The sequence below is a fragment of the Phaenicophaeus curvirostris genome, chromosome 2, assembly GCF_032191515.1.
Source record: "Phaenicophaeus curvirostris isolate KB17595 chromosome 2, BPBGC_Pcur_1.0, whole genome shotgun sequence".
Lineage (NCBI taxonomy): Eukaryota > Metazoa > Chordata > Aves > Cuculiformes > Cuculidae > Phaenicophaeus > Phaenicophaeus curvirostris.
Window position 1 is genome coordinate 106,235,419 of NC_091393.1, and position 13,936 is coordinate 106,249,354.

The window sequence follows — 13,936 nt, forward strand, 5'->3', positions numbered from 1 at the left end:
GCTCTGCCCTGGCAGGCGAGTCGGCTCTGCCAGCAGCATCTGTGGGGCTGTGCACGGAGCAGGGGAACGGGCAGCACGCTACCTGCTGCCTCCGGGCCCAGGGGCAGCCGGTGCTCTGCGAGGCGGTTCATCGCGCTGAGGGCCAGCATCGCGTGAGGGCAGCTGGTGATCTGCCCGTTGCCCCAGCAGCTCTGCAGCACCGTGGGGAGATCGCAGTTCACCAGCTGCTCCGCCAGGCCCCGGTGGCCGTTAATCAGCATGTTCACCACCAGCAAGCCGTTCTGCACGCCTGACGAGCCCCTGCAGGGACACAGCGATGCGGGCACCTTCCTCATGCAGGCAGGGAGCCTCCCCTGCACCCACCTGCCTCCCTTGCTCGGCACCTCCTCTCAGAGGGTCCCCCTGCCCCAGCTGCTGTCTTCAACCCACCCTTACCCTGGCACCCTCTGCATGGTGCTCACGGCAGCAGGGATGGCACTCAGCAGGCTTGCCGAGCCCTCACTGGAGGCAGAGCCAATGCTGGCAAAGATCTCCCGTATCATATGCGCGTCTCCATGGCTCAGGGGCAAGGCCTTCCCACTCACACCTCCTGGCTCACCGGACACAGCTCCCACCAGCACCCTGAGGGCCTGCAAGGTCAACAGCAGTCAGGAAGGCAGCAGGATCTCCGCCAAACCGGGTGAGCAGGGCCCTGGCCGCCCACCAGCAGCATCCCCTCTGCCGCACTCACCGCCAGGCCCGCCTGCTGCACCAGGGCGGAGGCGGCGTGCTGCTGCATGCGAGCCAGCACAGCCCGCACGCCGCCCTCCATGGCAAATGGCACGCGCCAGTCCTGCTTCGCCAGGAGCACGGCCAGCAGCCGCAGCGTCACCACCACCAGCACCTTCTCTGACACCTCTGTGCTCAGCAGCTCCACTGCCACCTTCACCAGCTTCTCCCTGCATGGGAAAGGAGATGCCTCAGGAGGAGCCTCCTGGCACTGCCGCTGGCACCCGGGACCCTGCCAGCCACCCTCTCTGTGCCCAAACGGCTCTACTGCACCTCGGTCACCCCAGCAATGGCACTGCCTGCGACAAGGGGACACAAGATCCACCTCTTTTCTCGCTGAGCACACAGGCACAGACTGGCCTTCACACTTCCACTGCCACCTCCCTCCCACCTTCAGCACTGTCCCCGACCCTGCCTCCAGCAGGAGGGCCGTGCAGCACCCCACGGCTCACCCAACACTCCTGGTCCCCGGCCTGCCCTGGCTTTTGCCCAATTGCTGCTCAGACTCAGGCTCCTCCTCCAGGACCTTCAGGATGTGCTTGAGGCCAGCCAAGCGCAGTTCCAGCTCTGAGCTGCTGCTCTGGATCACGTCCACCACGGTTGCAATCTTGGCCAGCGAGCCCCTCTCACTCAGTCCGGCAGAGATGCCCAACGCTGGCAGCAGGGAAGCAGGGACACGGGCGTCAGGGTAACAGTGACATCTTCTGTAGCTCCCGGGGTGCCACGCACCCACAGACCCAGCACCGACAGGCAGCCTCCAGGTGCCTCGTTTTCCATGCCCTGCCCAGAGCCTCCCTCCGTCGAGGCAACCGAGCTGCCTCCAGCACCATGTCTTGCCCTGGCACATAGCAGGCGATTACCTTTCATCTGCTCCTCTGTCACCTCTGGGAAGAACAGCCCTTCCCTCTCAAGGAGCTCGCTGAACAGCTGGGAATCTGACTTCAACACCTCAGCAGGGGCTTGGGGTCGCACTGTGGCTGTGGAAAGCTCCTCCTTCACTGCCTTGGCTGGCACAGCTTCAGGGCCAGTGCTCCTGCAGTCGGCACCCTCCAAGGACACTGCGGTGCTCCCTGAGCCATCCTGCTTGGCCCCACAATGGGGGAAGTATTTGGTGTAGATGTGGGAGCTCTGCAGGTCACGCTGAGCACGGCCCTGGCACCGCTTCTCCAAGACCTGCAGCACCTTCTGGGCCAGCTCCGCAGGGACTGACAGCTGGATCAGGGCTTCTTCATCCACCTCTGACAGCTGGACAGACAGCCTTAAGTTATCCTTCATGGACTCGCCACAGAGCCCACGCCCTTGTGACAGCTGGTGCCCGGACGGACAGAAAGGCCACCCTGCCAGAGGTCCCCAGGGCCGTTCCCCAGTGCCACTGTCCCCTGGCTGTGCCCAACCCAACCACCACCAGCCCAGACGTCCCACCTGCATTCACCATCCACCCGCAAACAGCGGAATCACCCCACGGACTCCCAACATCTCACTGGACAGAGCCACACTTCCCGGGCAGCCATGGGAGACTGTCCTTCTCATCCCTCCTCTACCCTTTGCTCTGTCCAGCTCCTCACGCTTTTGCCATCCCCACTTACCTCCCATTTCTGTCCTATTTCGGCCCCATTCAGGCTCTTCCTGCACAGCTCATGCTCGCCATTTCCTCCTCCGCACCCAGTCCCCTTCCTAATGTTCTCCCTCACTCCCTCCTTCTCATTTCCCCACGACAGGCTCTGGCCCATACCTGCTCTCCCTGCTCCTGCTGGATGAGACTGATGATCTCTTGCTGCTCCTGTGCTTCCAGCTTCTTCACAAAAAAGAGCAGCTCCCACCACTCAGCACGGCTCAGGCTTCTCGGCGGCTCCCCCAGGCAAGGCAGGGACTCCCCCAGGTAAGGCAGGGAGTACAGCCCCGCAGAGGGCTTGCAGAAGAACGGCTGCACAGCTGCAGGAGAGCAGAGCAAGGACACCGTCAGCTCTGCCAGTCCCCAGCCTTTCCTCCACATTCCACACTCCTCAGGGAAAGAGCTCACATGGATTGTCTGGGCAGAAGAGATCCCCACTGTCCCTGCTGTGGAAAAGAGTGACAGGAGGGCAGCGAGGGAGGAGACCCCAGAAGCTGTAGAGATGGGGATAATCATCTTCACTTTAGCCTCTTTAGGCTGGAGAACAGAAAAAGCACACGCTCAAAATGGGCGTCTCTAGCTCACTGCTCCCTCAACCTCTTCCCACAGTGCCTGGACCAGCCAGGGCAACACATTCACACACCGGGCACCAGCAGGATCCACAGTGCCAGCGCGCGGCTGCAGAAGGGGAAACAGAGTTGGCTCAAGATGCTAGAGGAGTCAATGCATAGGAAGTTAATTCTGCCATGAGCTTCTCTCTTCTCCAAACAACTCCTGCTGGCTAACAGGGGAAATCCAAAATGAGACTGCGCAGTTTCCACACTCCTTTTACCTAATGCACCCAAAATAAAGAATGGGAAATGAAATCCATTATATAGGTTAGATATTCCCCAGGTGATTTAAAAATAAGAACTGAATCAACACTTGCTGATATCTGCTAAGCAACAATTTGCAGCAAATGCAAGGTGGGAGACATTCACCACCTCAAAACTCAACAGAAAAGGGCCAAACTCACTCCAAGAGGCTCAAGCATGCTAAGCACAACTGCAGGCATGGCTGAGTACCAGCAGTCAGTGAACATGAGCTAATTTATCCAACTGTCAAGCTCTAAAGCAGAAAGCACCTACTTTTTCAATTCAATTTCTATGTAGAATGAGTTTGTTTTGACTCTGCCACTTCACAGTAACATGCAGTTAAGATTTTAGTTACAAGACACAGAAGTCATTAAAGAAGCCATGTTTTCAACTGACAGTAAGAAGTAGATAATTAGTTGCTAATTTTACATATGTCCTGCCTTTTGCAGCAGTTAAATCCAAATTACTCTTCACAAAAAATGTTCTACAAGATCACGTGTGTGATAGAGGAGTTACTTCAACAGGTTTCCCAGCCCAGAGTCATGTCAGATGCTGAACAAGAAATAGGTACCTGAAGTCTGGATTTAACTTTTTATGTTCTCCCAGTACAAGGGCAATATCAAAGGATTCTAGGAGATTCTCTAGATGTCTTATGAAAATAGCTCATTTAATGCTCATATTGCCCAGAAGTGAGTGGTATGAAGCTAAACAAATTGTTGCCATGTCAATGCTTTTAAAAATCCACACCGCATAAGCAAGGGGATCTGAGGGTCTGTAAAGCTGCTTCATCGCAGAGAAATTCTACATTCTTATTTTGCCACTTTGTTTCATTAATTCAAACATGTTTTTTGACAGGCACAGTTTAAATCAAATTTTATGCTTTTTATATGATGATTCTTACTATAACATGACAGAAGTCTAGGATTCAAAAATACGCTGTGCAACCACAAGTCATGTATTTATTTAAACAGTTCTACACAGTCATCCAAACTAAAAGCTCACAATGCTTTCTAAATCCAACCTGGTCACTGCTATCCATATAAAGTTCACCACTCAAAAATACGCCACAACAGAATCAGGAAGAGATGATATAGCCACAGACGCAGAGCACGTAATCTCACCTGTGTCTAGATTAAAGCTCTCTATCAGACTATGTTCTTTTTCCTGAGCAGCAATATCTTCCCACTGGTCTCCAAAGCTAATAATCTCCAACATGTGCCAATGCGTCCAGGAGATCTGACCTGTTGACTGCCATAAAACCTGTGGGTGAAACAAACGTAGATGATCAGATTTGCTCATTCACTCAATCCTCAAGTGACATTTGTGCTCCCATTTCCTAAAATGCATGGAGACAGCAAGCACTGCTCTACTCAAGCAGACGCCCACCAAATTCGTATACAGACTGGAACACACACATTGTCTAATTTTTAAGGATACTATCTTTACTGACTTGTTTTCCTGGTAGTACCTGGATCTTTATTAAGAAAAAAACCCACCAACTTTGCCTGCAACCACTACAGATCTTATCTAGCACAGTAGCAGTGACAGGAGTGTATCTAGTTAACCATGCCCCTTCCACAAGTGCCTTGCAAAAAGCATACAAAGGAAGAACTAAACCAACACTATCCCCAGGCAGATGCACTGTATATAAAGAGTCTTGGGGCACTTGGTGAATGCAAAGGTAAAGAAAACTATTTTTTCTACTCTGACTTTCTCTTCTATTGGTTCTACTTCTACACCTTGTTCATTCTCCAGCCCTTTCAGACAGGTTTGGGCTTCTTAACAAGTATGTCTCAAAGAAGGCAACCATTTCCTGTGCTTTGTCCAAGCTGCCTCTCAAAATTAAAAGGATTTTTTTATGGCTTCTCATGCCATACTTTTACATTTAATCTTCTAAGCAGGAGGATTCAGCAACAGTAAGTACAACACATCAATAACTTAAAAAAACAGCAGAAAAACATATGAGTTGTCTGGTTCACTGAGTGAGATCTCCTGGAGTTACAACAGTGCCGCTAGGACTCCATTGTGCTGGACAGATGAAGAGAAAATCATAGAATCATAGAATGGTTTGGGTCGAAAAGGACATTAAAAATCACCCAGTTCCAGCCCCCCTGCCATGGACAGAGACAGCTTTCACTGGATCAGGTTGCTCAAAGCTTCATCCAACCTGGCCATGAACATTTCCAGGGAGGGGACATCCACAACTTCCCTAGGCAAGATGCTGAGAGACTTTAAGAAAGCGCTATATAGAAGGAAATTGAGTGAAACACACCATCAATTAGTCTTCAATGAATCCCTGAGCTAAACTAGTAATGTATCTAATATCATCTCAAAAGGAGTCATTGAAAGATATGGCTGAAGGACCAGACACAACAGTGAACCTTTTTCTTTGGGGAGGCAAAGAAATCAACAGAATAAGGAGCAGCAAAGGAAAGATGAGAGGAGGTGGGAGACAGACTCAGGATGGACTGGCTACAGTCAAAAATGCACATGGATTTGCATTTTGCACACAGAAGACTGACAGCAAGCCCCAAGTAGAATGAGCTGCAAAAGCAGAACGAATGGAAAAGTAAAAGATAAAAAAATTTTAACAAAGAACCAGGGAGAAGTAATCCTCATCACCCAACCCCACCAATCACCAGCAGATGAACATCAGTAAAAAGCAAGTGTGACACACAAGATAAGAAAAAGGAAGAGAGATAAAAATCAAATTTCCCTTCAAAGAGAGATTCATAGCAAAAGCCTGAAAAAAAACCCTCAACAAATGTTCTTGCAAAGATGATTTTGAGATGTTGATTTTCTGGTATCTCCCTGTAGAAAGTGAGTTTGACTCAAGAGTTTTTCACATAAGTGGAGACACATACAGGGATAGAAACACAAAGAGCACGTGGAAAATTAACACCCCCAAAAAGACTGCATGCACATTCCCAACTTCCTAGACAGACTGGAGGGCAAGGAACAGTAATAGTGGCAGAAATTAAGTACTTCCAAATTTAACAGCCAACAAACTTCTCCATTGAATACTTATTACCATTTAGATCCGGTTTTGATAGTACTGTGAGTCTCACAGTAGAATGCTATTGAAAATGGAGCAATTGCAAGTTCATTCAACTTAATTGAACAGAAAAACAGAGAAGAGAAGGAATTTAAGGGACCAATTGGACAAAGGCAATGGGATTTAACAGTACACTTCACCTCAACTGTGAATTAAAAACCCTCTGAAATCTACATCATAGGCAACAGGAGAAAAATCTGAGAGGATCTTGGTGCTTTTTCCAAGCACCCAGTCACATTAAGAGTAAAAGCAAGTAGAAGCTCATAAGAAATAGAAAAGAGAATTTCAGAAAAACACAGATCTTGGAAATCAAGGAGCATAAGGAAAAAGGGAGAATCGGTAGGAAACTTATTTCCTTTGCAATTTACCTTCACAGAGTGAATTATAAAAGACAAGAGGGTTATTAACCAGGTTAAAAGAGGATTCAATTGAGGGAGCCTGCAACGAAAAATCACCTACATAACATCCAAAACTAGAAGGGTATTTTACTTCAATATTGAGTAAACACAAAAGAAAGCAAAGTAAACTGATAACAGGTAGGAGGATACAAATTCACAAGTTGCCACAACTGAGAGAGAAGGAAAATTCCCTTTGGAGGAGCGAGATGAAAGATGTGCCAAGTAATCTGCCAGAAGCACAGCTGGAAAGTGGGAAGGATTTAGTTTATTAAGTGGTGTTTCCATGTGAGTGACAAACACTAAAGCTAGTGCTTCTAATTTAAGGAAAAGGATAGATTAAATAAAACCTTACTACAGCTTCACTATTTTGGCTTCAGTAGTATGCAAACCTTTAAAGTATATTTTAGTGGAAAGAAAACCAAAGGTGTTAAACAATAAATTCAAATTAACAGGAAAACCTGCTTCAAGTTTCAATTTTGACAGATTGATGCATTGATTTCTTTGCAGAAGTAACTGATATTCTAGATAAAAAACCCAATTTCAATTGTCAATTTCAGTAAAGCACAGGGTGTCAAACAGTAAATTATTAAACCAGAGAGGAAAGTGGTGAAGTATAGGACCTGCGACCAAGAAATCTGCTCAACAGAACCCAAAAGCTTAGATGCATGAAGGGTAAAGCATGGGATTAGAACAGAGTGCATATAAGATGGGCAAACCCCATTTGCACAGGACATACTGGTAATATCCATCACCACACAAGTGGATAATGCTGGAAGCATCCTTCTCTCATGAGACCACACCTAGAGTACTGTGTCCAGTTGTAGAATCCTCAAAATAAGAAAGATATGGAACGGTTGGAATGGGTCCAGAGGAGGCCACAAAGATGATCCAAGGGCTGGAGCACCTCCTATATGAGAACAGGCTGAGAGAGTTGGGGTTATTCAGCCTGGAGAACTGAAGACTCCAGGAAGACCTAGCAGCCTTCCAGTACCTGGAGAGGACCTACAAGAAAGCTGGGGAGGGACTTTTTACAAGGATATGTAGTGATAGGATGAGGGCGAATGGCTTTTAATTGGAAGGGGGAAAATCTAGATTAGACATTGGGAAGAAATTCTTTATGATGAGGGTGGTGAGGCACTGGCACGGGTTGCCCAGGGAAGTCATGGATCCCCCATCCCTGGAAGTGTTCAAGGCCAAGTTGGACGGGGCCTTGAGCAACCTGATGCAGTGAAAAGTGTCCCTGCCCACAGCAGGGGAGGGTAGAACTGGATAGGCTTTAAGGGCCCTTCAAACTCAAACCATTCTATGATTTTTGGACATGCACATTCTGGGGCATTTTCAGCTGCTGATTTAAATTACATCTGCAAGAAGTGCTCTAAATCCAGAAGGCAGTTAAGGAGCCTGGACCACAGTAAGTTAAAGTTACTGAAAGGTGACTGGAAAAAATCATCCTAAAATCAGTTCTCACTGAATAAAGAGAAAAGGAGGAAGCAATCTGCAACTGATTGAAGGAAAAAAAAAAAACAAACAAACAATTACCCTATGCACAAGAAAGCAAAGAGAGATTATAAGAGAAGAGAAAAAGCATTCAGAGTTCTTGGTTGGCTAATTTTTGGTTGCCTGTAAATGAAAACAATGGCACTGCACAAAATAAAATGGGCTGTAGTCCAAGACGGCTAGAGAATCTCATGCTTTACAATAGATGAAAGCTGATTTAAAGAAGGTGGTCTTCAAAGATTCAGAAGATAATGTCAAATCATCTGTCTCCTCTCTGGAAAACTTGGCAATGAACTTTAAGATACGGCAAGAGAGATATGGAAAGAGCATTAGGAAGCCACTTCTACAATTACAAGAGTGAAGCTTTTCAAGCCATTGATTTTTGAAGAACAGCAACACATAGCTTTGAACTAGCACAGCACTTAAGACTATTCACAGGCCATCTATATCTGCAGAAATCAGCTTGAAGTAGGGCAGCCTTTGAGCATAGGCTGAAGTGGCACCTCAGGTACAGCCGTGACCAGCTGAAATGGCCTCAGACTCCTTATCTATCATCTGCAAACTCAAAGTATGCACTTCTGCAAATTACTTGGGGGAGAGAAAGCAAAACAAAACAAAAACAAACCCCATACGGCACACACCGATGTGTGCAATGGTCAGTTTCTCGTTTTACTGGTTACTATCTCACTTTTATAGAGATTTAATGAACTGAACTATAGCCCAGTTTGCAGGCAACACAACAGAGAGGACATGAGCAGAGACAGCCCCTCTGCTTATGGATGACAGCCACCAAAAGCTTGATTTTTAAGATAAAAGCAGTTGTGCCTCCAGCTGCAGTGTTTGGAAGGTCAAAAGCATGGCCAAAGTGCAAGATCAGCAGAAAGCCTGCAGAAATAACCATGCATAGATGAGAGCAACACACAAAGCCCACCAGCACCCCACTACACAGTCAAAACAAAACCTCAGCCCTCAATCAATGCGCCCAGCCTTCAGGACTGAGAAGAAAGTCTCAAGGAAAAGGTCTAAGCAGGAGCAAACACCTCCCCATGCTCACAAAAAGGCTTGAAGGCACTCAAATGCTTCCCCCCACCATGTCTGGGTCTGAGCCCTGCTGCTCCAGCACTGACCCATTCACTAACAGGATATTCTGGATGCTGCAAGAGCTGAATGCCTTAGGCCAGGAATTAGAGATCAAGCCAACAAAAGGAGTCATTGCAGTCGGTGTTTATTACAGGATGCCCACCACGGGGAGCCTATTGGATAAGCCTTTGCCTTCTTACTCCAGCTATGTGAGGCATTGCACTCAGAGGCTCTCATCCTGCTGGGGAGCTTCAGCCACCCTAACATCTGCTGGAAAAGCTGCAGGCAATCCAGGAGATTCCTGGAATGCATTGAGGATACCTTCTTAGGACAGATCATAGACAGCCCCACCAGAGCAGATGTGTTACTGGACTTGTTGGTCACCAACGCAAGTGAGAACATCACAGACATTAAGACTGGAGGCAGCCTGGGCTGCACTGATGGAGTTCACAGTCCTAAGGGACATAGAACAGGCAAAGAGTTAAGTCAGGACCTTGAATTTTAGGAAAGAAAACTTTCAGCTGTTGAAAGCGTTAGTTTCCCTGGGAAACTGCACTCAGGAACAAGGGAAGAGAACAGAGCTGGCAGACCTTAAAGGACGCTCTCCATACAACGCAAGAGCTCTTGATATCCAGGTGTAAGAAATCAGGAAAGGAAGGCAAGAGACCAACATGGCTGAGTCGAGACCTGCTGGTCTAACTAAAGGGCAAAATGGAAATGGAATGCACAGGCAGTGGAAACAGAGACAGGAATCCTGGGAAGACTATATTGCCCAGTGGTGTATGGATGGGGTTAGGAAGACCAAGGCGCAACTGGAGCTGAACTTGGCAAGGGACACAAAGATTAATAAGGAGGGTTTCTGTAGGTATGACAGCCAGAAAGAAGGTCAAAGGAAGCACACCCTCCGATGAACACAACTGGCAAAATGGTAACAACAGACAGGGAGAAGGCTGAGGTACTCAACAACTTCTTTGTATCAGTCCTCACTGGCAATCTCTCTTCCCACACCTCTCAAGCAGACGGACCACAAGACAGGGACTGGAGGAGCAAAGACCCTCCCACTGTATGAGGTCGCAGGTTTGTGACCACCTGAGGAACCTGAACATACATGGGGACCCAACAAGATGCATCCCAGAGTCCTAAGGGAATTGGCTGATGCAGAATGGGCTGATGTAGTTTCCAAGCCACTCTCCACGATATTTGAAGAGGCACAGCAGTCAGGTGAAGCCTCCACTGGCTGGAAAAAGGGAAACATTGCACCTGTTTTTAAAAGGGGCAGAAAGGAGGACACTGGGAACTACCAACCTGTTAGTCTCACCTCTGTGCCTGGGAAGATCATGGAACAGATCTTCTCTGTTAAGGCACATGCAGGACAAGGAAGTGATCCGAGAGACCCGGCATGACTTAAGCAAAGGCAAGTGTCCTGCCTGACCAACATAGTGGCCTTCAATGATGGAGTGACCGCATCAGTAGACAAAGGACGAGCCATGGATGTCATCTGTCTGGACTTCTGTAAGCCCTTTGAATTGGTCCACAACAACATCCTTCTCTCTAAATTGAAGAGATAAGGATTTGATGAACGGACTATTCAGTGGATGAAGAATTGGCTGGATGGTCACATAGAGAGAGTAGTGGTCAACAGCTTGATGTCCAGATGGAGATCAGTGACAAGTGGTGCCCCTCAGGAGTCTGTGTTGGGACCAGCACTGTTTGATATCTTCATCAGTGACAAAGACAGCAGGACTGAGGACATCCTCAGCAAGTTCACTGACGATACCAAGCTGAGTCACGTAGTTGTCACACCTGAGGGACTGAATGCCATCCAGAGACCTGGATAAGTGTGAGAAGTGGGCCTGTGCAAACTTCATGTAGTTCAACAAGGTAAGTGCAAGGTCCTGCACCTGGGTTAGGGCAACCCCAAGTATCAGGACAGGCTGGGGGATGAAGAGATTGAGAGCAGCCTTGAAGAGAAGGACTTGGGGTGCTGGTGGATGAAAAACTGGACATGAGCCAGCAATGTATGCCCACAGCCCTAAAAGCCAACTGTGTCCTGGGCTGCAAAAGAAGTGTGATCAGCAGGTTGAAGGAGTTGATTCTCCCCCTCTGCTCCACTCTCACGAGACTTCACCTGGAGCTCTGCATTCAGTTCTGGAGTCCTCAGCACAGGAAGGACATGGATCTGTTAGAGTGAGCGCAGAGGAGGCCACAAAGACAATCTGAGGGCTGCAGCACCTCCCATACGAGGACAGGCTGAGAGTTCAGGTTTGTTCAGCCTGGAAAAGAGAAGGCTCCAGAGACAACTTATCGTAGCCTTTCAACACTTAAAAGGATCTTACAATATAGATGGGGACAGACTTTTTAGCAGGGCCTGTGTAGCTACGACAAAAGGTAATGGTTTTAAAATGAAAGAGGGTAGATTTATACGAGACATAAGGAAGGAACTCTGTACTTCTGGTTGCCCAGAAAGGTGATAGATGCCCCATCCCTGGAAATCACAGAATCACAGAATCACAGAATAACCAGGTTGGAAGAGACCCACCGGATCACCGAGTCCAACCGTTCCTACCAAACACTAAACCATATCCCTCAGCACCTCGTCCACCCGTGCCTTAAACACCTCCAGGGAAGGTGACTCAACCACCTCCCTGGGCAGCCTGTTCCAGTGCCCAATGACCCTTTCTGTAAAGAATTTTTTCCTAACGTCTAGCCTAAACCTCCCCTGGCGGAGCTTGAGGCCATTCCCTCTTGTCCTGTCCCCTGTCACTTGGGAGAAGAGGCCAGCACCCTCCTCTCTACAACGTCCTTTCAGGTAGTTGTAGAGAGCAATGAGGTCACCCCTCAGCCTCCTCTTCTCCAGGCTAAACAACCCCAGCTCTCTCAGCCGCTCCTCATAAGGCCTGTTCTCCAGCCCTTTCACCAGCTTTGTTGCTCTTCTCTGGACTCTCTCCAGAGCCTCAACATCCTTCTTGTGGTGAGGGGCCCAGAACTGAACACAGGATTCGAGGAGCGGTCTCACCAGTGCCGAGTACAGAGGGAGGATAACCTCCCTGGACCTGCTGGTCACGCCGTTTCTGATACAAGCCAAGATGCCATTGGCCTTCTTGGCCACCTGGGCACACTGCTGGCTCATATTCAGTCGGCTGTCAACCAACACCCCCAGGTCCCTCTCCTCCAGGCAGCTTTCTAGACAGACTTCTCCCAGTCTGTAGCACTGCATAGGGTTGTTGTGCCCCAAGTGCAGGACCCGGCATTTGGCCTTGTTAAACCTCATGCCATTGGACTCTGCCCAGCGGTCCAGCCTGTTCAGATCCCTTTGCAGAGCCTCCCGACCCTCCAGCAGATCGACACTTCCACCCAGCTTAGTGTCATCCGCAAACTTGCTAAGGGTGCATTCGATGCCTTCATCCAGGTCATTGATGAAGACATTGAACAGGGCTGGACCCAGCACTGAGCCCTGGGGAACCCCACTTGTCACTGGCCTCCAGCTGGATTTCACACCATTTACCACCACTCTCTGGGCCCGGCCATCCAACCAGTTTTCCACCCAGGAGAGTGTGCGCCTGTCCAGGCCAGAGGCTGACAGTTTCTCAAGCAGAACGCTGTGAGAAACTGTGTCAAAGGCTTTGCTGAAGTCCAGGAAGACCACATCCACAGCCTTTCCCTCATCCAGTAGCCGGGTCACTTTGTCATAGAAGGCGATCAGGTTAGTCTGGCAAGACCTGCCTTTTGTGAACCCATGTTGACTGGGCCTGATCACCCGGTTCTCTTGCATGTGCTTCATGATAGCACTCAAGATCACCTGTTCCATGACTTTCCCTGGCACTGAGGTCAGACTGACAGGCCTGTAGTTTCCTGGGTCCTCCCTGCGGCCCTTTTTGTAGATGGGCACAACATCAGCCAGCCTCCAGTCCAGTGGGACTTCCCCAGTCTTCCAGGACTGTTGGAAGATGATGGAAAGGGGTTTGGCCAGCACATCCGCCAGCTCCTTCAGTACCCTAGGGTGAATCCCGTCCGGCCCCATAGACTTGTGACTGTCCAGTCGGGCTAGCAAGGCTCTGACCACCTCCTCTTGGATCATGGGAGCCTCATTTTGCTCCTCTAGCTCCTGGGTTTGTACACAGGCGGAACGACCCTCCTTACGACTAAAGACTGAGGCAAAGAAGGCATTAAGTACCTCAGCCTTTTCCTCATCCCCTGTTACTGTTGTCCCTTCTGTGTCCAATAGGGACTGTATGGTCTCCCTAGTCCGCCTTTTATTATTTATATATTTGTAGAAAGATTTTTTGTTATCTTTCACTGACTTGGCCAATCCAATTTCTAGCTGAGCCTTAGCCCTTCTGATTTTTTCCCTACACAATCTCACTTCCCTTCATATATTCCCTTCAATATTCAAGGTCAGGTTGGACAGGGCTCTCAGCAGCCTAACAGAGTTGAAGATTCCTGTGCTCATTGCAGGGAGGGTGGGCTGGATGACCTTCAAAGGTCCCTTTCAACACAAACTATTCTATGAACTATTCTATTCCCTCTCCTCAAATATTGAGGCCTCTTCCCTCATCTCTGGCACAAACTTAGCAACTCAACTGCAAACATGCAGCTCTAACAACTCTTTTCAACAAACTGTCATTTAAGGTCTACTCATCGAAAGGGCTTTTTTAAAGGGAAACAGATCCCA

The 13,936-nt window shown here is 48.7% G+C and overlaps 1 protein-coding gene across 4 annotated transcripts in view; it reads right to left on the minus strand.

Annotated features, from left to right (window-relative positions):
- The window catches only part of LOC138717082 (cullin-9-like), a 39,858-nt gene that overhangs the window by 21,209 nt on the left and 4,713 nt on the right, over nt 1–13,936 (minus strand). For all 4 annotated transcript variants that reach the window (XM_069850320.1, XM_069850319.1, XM_069850318.1 and 1 more), the window contains exons 6-12: nt 4,356–4,494; nt 2,501–2,700; nt 1,629–2,013; nt 1,221–1,422; nt 731–938; nt 436–629; nt 83–300 (exon numbers count right to left, since the gene is read on the minus strand). In XM_069850320.1, the coding sequence (XP_069706421.1) occupies nt 83–300; nt 436–629; nt 731–938; nt 1,221–1,422; nt 1,629–2,013; nt 2,501–2,700; nt 4,356–4,494 (1,546 nt within the window). The remainder of the gene's footprint in view (nt 1–82; nt 301–435; nt 630–730; nt 939–1,220; nt 1,423–1,628; nt 2,014–2,500; nt 2,701–4,355; nt 4,495–13,936) is intronic.